We start from the raw sequence: 11,770 nt of genomic DNA on the forward strand, positions 1-11,770 counted from the left end.
GTGCCCGCCCCGCGCTGCCGCATATCGATTGGGTAAGACGACTTGGTGGAGAACTGTGATTGGGTCGCAGGGCGGGAGTTGGGCGGGACCGGAAGGTGGTCCCAGCCCCTGGGTTCCGAGGGTCCCGGGCTCTGCGTCTGTCCCCGGGGAATGTGGAGAGCTGGCAGCATGTCCGCAGAGCTGGGAGTCGGGTTCGCATTGCGGGCAGTGAACGAGCGCGTGCAGCAGGCTGTGGCGAGGCGGCCGAGGGTGAGGAAAGGGCATGTGGGGGAACGATGGGCGGCCTCTGAGGAGGGGGACACCTGCGTGGGACTAGGTCGTCACGGTGACGCAGAAGTGTCTCCCCGAGGGGCGGGACCCGCAGGCGAAGCGTGAGCGAGGACTGCGGAGCCCCAGAAAGGCTAGCGAAGGATCTCCTCCGTGACCTCGAGTTGTATCTGTTAGGTTCTCCAGAGGTTGGCTTTGTCGGTTCAAAAATTACCCACCACACAGTAAAAATGACTCGTCTCCATATATCGGGGCCATTTTCCATTGCTTGGTGTAGTGGTCTTGTAAGACTCGAGGAGGGGCAGGCCCGTGCCTACACACAGGCTGCATGAGAAGTGTGTGATACCACAGCATGCAAGGGAGCCTCATCACCCGAGATCACGTGTGTGGCAGTGTCTGACAGCTAGTAGATGCTCAGTAAATGTCGTTTCCTCCCCTGGCCAACTAACGTGGTGGTGGATTGGCCCGACTTTGCAGGCACCAGAACTGCATTTGTGAGTCTGGAGCAGGAGGAAGCCGCCCCCAAGCAGTTTAAAAGGAGTGTGTTGTTGGGGTTTTTTTGTTTTTGTTTTTTGTTTTTTCTACCGTATATATTTTGTTGCCTCTTGGGCTTCCAGGATCATCAGTACATGCTCATCTCTGGGCAAGATAGCTGAATAGTTTCAATGACATGAACCCAAAGGATAAAGGCCTCTCTGATAAAGTGTTTATGGTTTCAGAACTCGGAATGCTGGCAAGAAGACAGAAGACCTGTATTCCAGTCTTTCCTTAACTACTAATTAGATGCTACCGTGAACAAATCATTTAACTACTCTGGCGCTCTGTTTCCTCTTCTGTACAGCAATAGAATGAACTCTGAAAGCTCTAAGCTTCTTCCTGGCATTAATATTTTATGATTATCAGTGATTCTCCAAGAAAAAAAAAATCTAGGTTTTCCCCTAATAAACATCACTTTGGGAGGTTATCCCAGGGTCTCTGTCAGATAGATGGGCTGCCTATTCCACTTTTCCCTCTGAAAACTATTCATTCATCAGCATGATCCTAGGAATTTTGACATGGTCTCCTACAAAACTGATGGTCTTCCTAAGAAAAAAGAAAAATAAGACTTTTTACATTCAACTGGACTCCTACATGTCTTTGAGAATACTGTGATTCTATGAAAATCCCAGGGTGAGTGAGGGACATGAAGACTGACCTATATGGATTAATCAGTCTCTTCTTTGATTGCTTCTGTGTGGATTTGTTGCAGCAGAATATACAGGGAAGCAGTGCTCTTTATGTAATTGGTATAGGAAGAGGTCAGATAGGTCTACACCTGAGTCCAGAATTGTTTGTGTTCTAGTCTCAGTTCTGCCACTGGGTGGCAGAGTCTTAGATTGAACAATAAATTACATATCATCATCCATTCAGGCTACTTTTGGAGGAAATAGGCATGTTTACAGGTGGTTTGGACATAGACCTAATCAGACCACTTTTAGAATAAATGGGGCAATATTAATAATTAGGCCGAGGATGTGGGGGGAAAAGGTACACTCCTACGTTGTTGGTAGAAATGTAAATTAACACAACCATTTTGGAAAGCAGTATGGAGATTCCTCAAAAAACTAGGAATAGCACCACCATGTGATGATCCAGCTATCCCACTCTGTTATTTTTCTCAAAGAACTAAAATCAGCATACTCTAATGATATGGTCACATAAATGTTTTTATCAATGCAATTCACAATAATCAAGTTATAGAACCAGCCCAGGCATCCATCAACAGATGAATGGATATAGAAAATATAGCATGTATACACAATAGAGTTTTACCCAGCTGTAAAGAAGAATGAAATTATGGCATTTGCTGGTAAATGAATGGAACTAGAGAACATCATGCTAAGTGAAATAAGCCAGACTCAGAAAGTCAAGGATCAAATGTTTTCTCTCATATGCAGAAGCTAGAGCAAAATAAAGGAAAGGAGGGCAGGCAGATACCATAAAAACAGCAGACAGTATAGTAAAGGAAGGGTATTGAGAGGGAGGAAGAGGGACAGGAAAAGGGAAGAACTAAAGAATGCAATTGACAAAATTATGCTGTGTACATATCTGAATGTACTATAGTGAATTCTGTCTCTGTATATCTATAAAGCACCAATTAATAAATAGGTATCCCAGTGAGCAGCAGGGAGACTGAGTCCAGGCATGTTGGAGCCAGTTTTACTTCCCCAGCTTGCAGCCAATAAATCACTCTTTTCTTTTCAAAAAAATAAATAGGTTGGACACAGTGGCCCATGCCTGTAATCCCAGCAACTTGGGTGGCTGAGACAGGAGGATCATAAGTTCAGGGCCAGCCTCAGCAAATTAGTGAAGCCCTAAGCAACTTAGAACAGCCCTGTCTCCAAATACAAAAATTTTTTAAAAAATGTTTTTTAAAGGGTTGAGGATGTGGCTAAGTGGTAAAACACCTCTGAGTTCAATCCCCAATACCTAAGTAAATAAATAGAAGGAAGAAGAAAGACCAGTAGAGGAGAGGAAGGGGAAGAAAAGGGAGGGAGAAGATTAGGGGAAGAGGAATCACTGGGGACTGAAACAGAACAAATTATATTCCATGTACGTATGATTATGTCAAAATCAATCCCACTTGTATGTATAACTAAAATGCACTAATAAAGACATGTTTAAAAAACACCAAAAACCTAGAAGTTAATCTGGAACCTTATGCATAATCATCTGATTTCACCTACCATGAAAGAACCACAAGCTTAAAAAGGCCACCATATCCTTAAACAAAAAGTACTCCTTAGTCAGGAATAGTGGTGCATGCCTGTCATCCCAGTGCCTCCTGAGGCTGAGGTAAAAGGATCACAAGTTAAAGGCCAGCCCCAGCAAATTAGTGAGACCCTGTCTCAAAATAAAATAAAAACAAAAAGGGTTGGAGATGTAGCGCAGTGGTAGAACATCCCTAGGTTCAATCCCCAGTACTGGGCAGGGAGCGGGGGAGTATTTCTACAAAGACATCTGCCCAAAAGCTGTGTTCAACCTAAGAATGACACCATTCTTGTTATTAATCATTGTGATGAAAGATAATTGTTTCAAAATATCTGATGTAATCTTTATTTTTGTCTTTTAAAACTTCCCTTTAGCCAGACTCAATGGTACACGCCTATAGTCCCAGGGACTTGGGAGGCCAAGATAGGAGGATCACAAGTTCAAGGCCAGCCTCAACAACTTAATGAGGCCTTCAGCAATTTATTGAGAACTTGTCTCAAAATGAAAAATAAAAATGGGCTTTGGATGTAGCTCAGTGGTAAAACACCCTTAGGTTAAATCTCTAGTACCCCCCCACCCAAAAGAAACACTTTCCTTTGCCTCAACCTCGTTTAATACACCCATAGTTTACTGTAAGGCATGCATATTACCCTTGCAGTGCTCTGCTGTTCCCCAGTAAATATTATTATTCTTTGAAGAAAAAATAAAATAATTTTACCAGGGCTAGAGTAAGTTTCCAAAACTGTATCCCCTCTCTAATTGTGGAGGAAACAACTAACATTTTTCCTGTCTTAGGTTAAGCTATCATGCCCACAAGTATGAGGAAATTCCAGACCTGGAAACCCAAGCAATGGCTCTCTCAGGGACACAAGTTGGACATTTATTATATTTACTGATCATAATGCTTGCAGCACAGTCCTTGTATTCCCCTTTTAGAAACCCTCTGTTCCTCTGGCAGTTAGAATTGCATACAGCCTTTAATAGCTTAGTCTGCTGCTTTTCTCGTGTGCTAGCAAATTGGGAAAACTTTATCCTTTTTCTCAAAACCTTGTCCCCCGTTATTGGAATGTCATCATGGACAAGGACCAAGCCTCCCTTTAGTGAAGTGACTTTTTGGTTTTTTGTTTCTTTCCTTTTTGCAGTGCTGGAAACCCAGTGCCAGGAAGTGCTGTGCCACTGACTACACTCCCGACCCCATGAAGTGATTCTTAAGTCTCCATGAAACTTCCTTTAGCCAGACTCAATGGTCTCCAACATTGGTGTACATGAGAATCACTGGAGAGCTTGTTGGAAAGGAGATTCTTTCCAGACATGGTGGGCATGCCTGTAATCCCCGAAGCTCAGAAGGCTAAGTCAAGAAGATCGCAGGTTCAGAGCCAGCCTCAGCAATTGGCAAGGCACTAAGCAACTTAGCAAAACCCTGTCTCAAAAGAAAAAGGGCTGGGATTATGGCTCAGTGGTTAAGGGCCCTTGAGTTCAATCCCTGGTGCAAAAAAAAAAAAAAAAAGATTCTGAGGGTCGGGGGTATAGCTCAGTGGCAGAGTACTTGTCTGACATGGAGAAGGTGCTACATTTGATCCATGACACCATAAAAACAAAACCAAAGGGAGATTCTCAGAACCCAGCCCCAGAGATTCAAATTCAGTAGATCTCAGTGGGATCCTGGTGATACTAATGCAGTTGATCAAAGACTGCACTTTAAGGAAATATTGCTTTAACTTGTCTATCTCCCCTGAGAGAGAAATATCTTTTGCTAGTTATTAAGGTAGTTAACACTAAGTTGAGAAATCAGGAATATAAAAGACATTTATGAACCAGGTACTGTGATACACACCTATAATCCCAGCTACTTGGAAGGCTGAGATAGGAGGATTGCAAATTCAAGGTCAGCCTGGGCAGTTTAATGAGTCCCTGTCTCAAAATAAAATACATTATTCACTGTGGGAGACCAACCTTGCATGTGACTGAGTCTCACTCCCTGGCTGGATGCTGAGGCGCTCAGTAGCAGAATGTGGCAAAGCTTTCCCCACCCTTTTTGGGTTTGAGGGATGGTGTCTCATGCATGGGTGTGTCTTACTATAGACCCATGGGTGAAGCTACACTCACCTATTCCTTTGTAATATTACCCCTTGCCCTGTTTAGGATAAAATCTTCCATGGAAGTGCCTTGTGTGTGTCCCCTTCTCTTACTGTGCCCTTGAGTGTGGCCTACCCAGGTGTCAGTCAACCTGCTGACCGCAGACATCATGAAGCTGGACTCAGTCCCCTGAAACCTGACCCCTTGCCTCATCTGAATAGCTTCTCAATAAAAGGGGTCAGTGTGCGCTCGCTCTCCCTCACGCGTGCTCTCTCTGTCTCTCTTTCTGTGGATCCTTAAGATCAGAGGAGCTGTCACAGCAACCCCAAAAGAAAAAGGTATTTGTGTCTCTTGTGTGGTTATTTCGTGCAACCCAATTAGCCCAGTTTCCCTGGAGTGATCCCTGAGTTTTAGTCGAGAACGAAACCTGGCAATTCACTAGTCTTTGATACTAATCTCCCTGAAATATCAGAAAAATGTATCTTACCAAATGCCCAGTTGATATCTATGCCGATTGTTCTACAGAATGCATCCTACAGGACTTAACTGGGATAATTTTCCCAAATGTTCACTCATGTGATGCTTTATCTCTTGGCAGGATCTCCCAGCCATCCAGCCCCGGCTAGTAGCAGTCAGCAAAACCAAACCAGCAGATATGGTGATTGAGGCCTATGGTCACGGCCAGCGCACTTTTGGAGAGAACTATGTAAGAACCCTCTCCCGGAGAGCCTTTGAAAGAGTCATGATTGCCAGGCTTCTGACGTTCTGTTTTTACCCTTTAGGTTCAGGAACTTCTAGAAAAAGCATCAAATCCTAAAGTAAGTGGATATCAGAAGTCTCCTGTTTGTATCTGAATCTTGACCCTTTAATTGAAAATTAGACCCCCTGTTGGTGGTTGAGCAGGAAATTGGGCTGGAGTAAAAAATTTTAGTTCATTTCTGCCTTCTGTCCCAAATGCTCAGATTTTTCTGTCTATTCACACTATTGTTTTCTCTTTTTGGCCATTTGGAAATGGTATTTTTGTTGTTGTTTTGTTTTTGGTACTAGGGATTAAAACCAGGGGTACTTCATTGCATTTTATACTCAACTACATCCCTAATCCGTTTTATTTTTTATTTTGAGACAAAGTCTCATGATACTACTGAGGCTGGACTCAAACTTGCAGTCTTCCTGCCTCAGCCTCCTGGTTTTCTGGAATTGCAGGTGTGCACCACCGTGTCTGGAAAGAAATGATGATTTTTAAGAGCTTGCTGTAATCCTCTGTCCTTTTGAGATTTGAAAGCTTAAATCAGTTCATCCTTAAAGGGTAATATCTAAAAAATGGAGAAAGTAGATGGGAACAAGGAAGGCACACAGTAGAAGCCTTAGATTTTTCTTTTAAGTTTCCTTTTGCCTCATTAAGAGATGGCAATAGCAGTTTATTACATTTAAGGGACAGAGCAGATTGAAAGGTCACTAGAAGTGTGCAAATTATTTGAACTGGAGAGGCCTCCATAAAACATGAGTCAAACATGGTTATCTTTTTCACTTCAGATTCTGTCTTCATGTCCTGAGATCAAATGGCATTTCATTGGCCACCTACAGAAACAAAACGTCAACAAATTGATGGGTAAGATGAAACTCTAAATATGAAAACAAAATTACTGCAACATCATATGACTTAGGCTACCTTCTGTGTAAGAGAGCAACTTACTAGAGCATACCCAATTCACCATGTGTATTGTGGAATTTTTTAAAATAATATTTAGAAAAGTAAAATTAAGAATTAACTATAGGGGCCAGGTGCAGTGGCACACACCTGTTATCCCAGTGGTTTGAGAGGTTGAGGCAGGAGGATCGCAGGTTCAAAACCAGCCTCAGCAACTTAGACCCTAAAGCAACTTAGTGAGACCCTGTCTCTAAATAAAATATTTTAAAAAGCCTGGGGGTGTGGCTCTGTAGTTAAGCACCCTTGAATTCAATCCCTGGTACAAAAAAAATTAACTTCAGGGTTGAGGGTTATACTTCAGTGGTAGTGCACTTGCCTAGCATGCACAAACTCCTGGGTTTGATCCCCAGCACCAAAAAAAAAAAAAAATTAACTATAGAAAGGTTTAACTATATGATAGTGACAGATGGAGATCTTAAGGAACTGAATTTCTCTCAAGGTATCAAAATTAAACTATTTTTTAACAGCTTTATTAAAATATAATTGATAAAAGTATAATTGACTTATAATAAATTGCACATATTTAAAGTGTACAATTTGATAAGTTTGGGCATAAGTTTATATCTGTGAAACCATGGCAATTAAAAAATCAACATATCCATTTCCCCCAAAGGTTTCCCCCTGTCTCTTTGTGATCCTTCCCTTCTTGCTCCTCCCCATTTCTCTTGCTCAAGTGCCTCTTACCTGCTTTATCACTGTAGACTAATTCACATTTTTATAGTTTTACATAAACAATCAAAGTATGTACTCTTATTTGTCATTCAGCATAATAAATTTGAGATTCATCATGTTCATGCATGTGTTTAGCAGTTTGCTCCTCTTTATTGTTTCTCTTTATTTTATTCCATTGTATAAATATGTCACAATTTCTTTATCCATGGATCTGTCAAAAATTTGACTTGCTTGTAATTTTTATCTGTTACAAGAGAGTTGCTGTGAACATTCTTGTACAAGTCTTTGTATGGACATATATTTTCTTCTCCATTGGAGTAAAATACTTAAAAGTAGAATGACTGATTCACATAGTGTATGTCTGATGTGTAACTTTTGTTTTCTTTTTAGTGCTGAGGTCTAAACTCTGTACTGCTCTTTTATCTCTACCTTTTTTTGGGAGGGGTGGGGGGTACTGGGGATTGAACCCAAAGAAGCTTTACCACTAAACTACATCCCCGTCCTTCTATTTTTTTTTTTTCAGACAGTTCAGATAAGATCTCACAGAGTTGCTGAAGATCTTTCTGAGTTGCTGAGCCTGGTCTCAAATTTGTGATCCTCCTGACTCAGCCTCCCAAGTGCTGGGATTACAGACACATGCCACTGCAACCAGCAATCTTTAAATTTTAAGAAACTGCCAGCTGTTTTTCAAAATGGTTGTGCCACTTTAGCATTGTTGAAGTTCTTGATAACAGTGTATGGTCAGTCCTTTTTTTGTAGTTGTGGGGATCAAACCTAGCTTTGAACATGCTATGCAAGCACTCTACCACTGAGCTACATCTCTAGCCCCAGTCTTTTACTTTTAGCCATTCTAATAGGTATGTGACCAGTTTGATAGTGCATGCCTATAATCCCAGCAATGAAAAGCTGAGGTGGGAGGATCACAAGTTCAGGGCCAGCCCCAGTAACTTAGCAAGGCCCTAAGCAACTTAGCAGGACCTTGTTTCAAAATAAAAATGGCTGGGGATGTAGTTTAGTGATAAAGCACCCCTGGTTTAAATCCCCAGTACCCCCTTCAAAAAATAAAATAAAGGACTGAAGATGTAGTTCAATGGTAACCTCTCAGTTCAGTCCCTATTACAAAAAAAAAAAGAAGAAGGAGAAGAAGAAGATGATAATGGCTAGTGATGTTGAACATCTTTTCACCTGTTTACCATCTTTGATGTCTATATATTTTCAGGTGTCTTAAGTCTTTTGCCCATTGTTTTTCTCTTCTTTTTTTTTTCCTGTTGCTGGGGATTGAACCCTGAACCTCACACATTCCTGGCAAACACATATCTACCACTGAGCTATATCCNTTTTTTAATTTTTTTTTTTTTTTTTTGCGTAGTGATTTTGATTTTCATTTACCTAATGGCTAATGATATTGAGCATTGTTTCCTGTGCTTATTGATCATTTGTATATATTCTTTGGAGAAATATCTATTCAACTCCTTCATGCTTTTTAATTTTAAGACAGGGTCTTGCTATGTTGTCCAGGCTGGCCTCAAATTCTAAACCTTCCTACCTTATCCTCCCAAGTAGCTGGGATGATAGGCACGCACCACCACACCTGGCTATTTGCACTTTTTTTTTTTTTTTTTAGTTGTAGATGGACACAACACATTTATTTACTTATTTTAATTTATTTACTTTTATGTGGTGTTAAGGATCAAACTCAGTGCCTCACATGTGCTAGGCAAGAGCTCGCTCCACCACTGAGCTATAACCCCAGCCCTATTTTTACATTTTAAAGTTGAAATTATTTGTCTTTATTATTACTGAGCTGCAAATGTTCTTATATTTTCTGAACCAATCCCTTATCAAATAAATGGTCTGCAAATCTTTTCTCCCAGTTCCCTGTGTTGTCTTTCATGTCCTTGGTGGTGGTATCCATTGTAGCACAGAAGTTTTTCATTTTTGTTTACTCTGATTTATCTATTTTTTTCTATTGCATCGTACACCTTGGTGTCATATCTGAGAATTCATTGCTTAATACAAGATCATAAAGATTTATTTTGTTTTCTTCTAATAGTTTTATAATTTTAGCTCTCACTGTTAGGTCTGTGTGAGTTTATTTTTGTATATAGTCTAAAGAAAATGTCCAACTTCATTCTTTCCCATGAACTTTCTTACACCTTCATCTTTGGTTTGGAAGAGATTTTTCTGACTATTGAATTCTAGATAAACACATTTTTTCTTTTAGTACTACAAAGATGTCATTCTGTCATCTCTTTATTGCATCATTTCCAATGAGAAATCTGATGTCATACTTGTCTTTGTTTCTATATTTGTAACATGCCTTCTTCTACCGATTAGTTTTAAGATTTTCTCATTATCTCTGTTTTTGAGCAATTTGATTATAATGTGCCAGTGTAATTTTCTTCATGTTTCAAATGCAGTTCTGGTGATTGAACTCAGACCTCTTACATGCTAGGCAAGTGCTCTGCCACTGAGCTACATCCCCAGCCCTTCATATTTCTTATATTTGGAGTTTGATGAATTTCTTGGATCTGTGTGTTTATAGTTTTCATCATATTTAGATATTTTTTAGAAAATTACTAAACAGGCTTAGGATTTAGCTCAGTTAGTAGAACCCATGTTAGCATGTGCAAACCCTGGGTTCAATCTCCAGCACCACACACACACACAAAAATAGACATTTTTTAGGACTGTTTGGAGCATTATTATTTCATTTTAAATAATTTCTTCAAGGTAACTAATCTTTTCTTTGGCCATGTCTAATTGGTCATCAGTGAATTTTTTATCTCATACCTTGTAGTTTTCATTCTAGAAGTTCAATTTGAGCCGAGCACACCTATTATCCCAGTGGCTTGGGAGGCTGAGGCAGGAGGATAGAGAGTTCAAAGCCAATCTCAGCAAAGATGAGGCGCTAAGCAACTCAGTGAGACCCTGTCTCTAAATAAAATACAAAATAGGGCTGGGGATGTGGCTCAGTGCTTGAGTACCCCTAAATTCAATCCCCAGTACAAAAAAAAACAAAAAACCAAGTAAGTTCAGTTTGAGTCTACATATATATGGGTATGTGTGTGTACACACACATACCTTCCATGTTTATTTTTTTTAATATATGGGACAGCTATAAGTGTTTATTTAACCTTTTCTACTAATTCTTTCATTTTTGTGTGTTCTAAATCACTTTCAATTGATTGATATAACTCCTCATTATGCATCATATTTTTCTGCTGCTTACATACCTGGTAATTTTTGTTTGGATAGCCAGACTTTGTGAATTTTATCTTGTTGAATGGTAGTATTTTTATCTTCCTATTAATATTCTTGAGCTTTTTTCTAGAATAGAGTTAAGTTTCTTGGGAATAGTTTGATACTTTTAGGTCTTCTTTTAAGATTAGTTGGTGTGACTACAGCAGAACTTAGTTTAGGGTTAATTATTCCCTGCTACTAAGTCTAGACCCCTCTGTACTCTAACCATTGCCCTAAATCTTGAGTTTTCCAGCCTGATTGGTGGGAATTGGCACAGTTCCACATCCTATGTCAACCTCAGGCACTGTTTCTTCTTATCTTTTCAAATAGTTTTTTCCTGGGCTTTGGGCAATTTCCTCACATTGCCCACCTGAATACTTGAAGGGAGACTGTTTCAGACCACTGGCATCTTGTATGCAGCTCCCTCCTCTCTGTCATTGCATCCTGTGAACTATGGCTGCCTTAGTCTTCCTAGGTACTCAGCTCCATTCCCTTAACTCAGAGTCCACCACACTCTACCTCCGTTCCTCTTCACAGTGTCATATTCTAGAAAACTCTCTCCAGACAGTAAGCTGGAACATTTGTGGTGCTCTTTCCATTTGTTTCTCTTTTGTCTTTCATGTGTGATATCTAGTCATTATAAGCTATTATTTCATGTACGTTTCTTATATTATTTGTTGTTTCAAAAGATGGGAGGGCAAATCTGGTTCCTGTATTCCATTTTGTCTGGGAGCAGAGGTCTAATGTATTGTTGTTGGAGATACATCATGGCACCAGCATGGTGTTGCATGCTTATAATGCCAGCAACTCGGGGGCTTAGGCAGGAAGATTGCAAGTTTAAGGTCAGCCTCGGCAACTTAGAAAGTCTCAGCAATTTAGTGATATCCTGTCTCAAAATAAAAAGGGCTAGAGAGGGCTGGGGCTGTAGCTCAGTGGCAGAGCACTTGCCTAGCATGTGTGAGGCACTGGGTTCAATCCTTAGCACCACATTAAAATAAACAAATAAAATAAAGGCATTCTGTCCATCTACAACTACAAAAAAAAAAAAAAAAA

The 11,770-nt window shown here is 40.3% G+C and overlaps 1 protein-coding gene across 1 annotated transcript in view; it reads left to right on the forward strand.

Annotated features, from left to right (window-relative positions):
• Positions 1-82: 82 nt before the first annotated feature.
• Plpbp (pyridoxal phosphate binding protein) overlaps positions 83-11,770 on the forward strand; it is a 15,559-nt gene continuing 3,871 nt past the window's right edge. Inside the window, exons 1-4 of the mRNA XM_015501261.2 lie at positions 83-249; positions 5,693-5,800; positions 5,877-5,912; positions 6,628-6,703. Of these exons, the coding sequence (XP_015356747.2) occupies positions 151-249; positions 5,693-5,800; positions 5,877-5,912; positions 6,628-6,703 (319 nt within the window). The 5' untranslated portion in view covers positions 83-150. The remainder of the gene's footprint in view (positions 250-5,692; positions 5,801-5,876; positions 5,913-6,627; positions 6,704-11,770) is intronic.

Source organism: Marmota marmota, unplaced genomic scaffold, assembly GCF_001458135.2.
Source record: "Marmota marmota marmota unplaced genomic scaffold, marMar, whole genome shotgun sequence".
In the NCBI taxonomy this organism is placed as follows: Eukaryota; Metazoa; Chordata; class Mammalia; order Rodentia; family Sciuridae; genus Marmota; species Marmota marmota.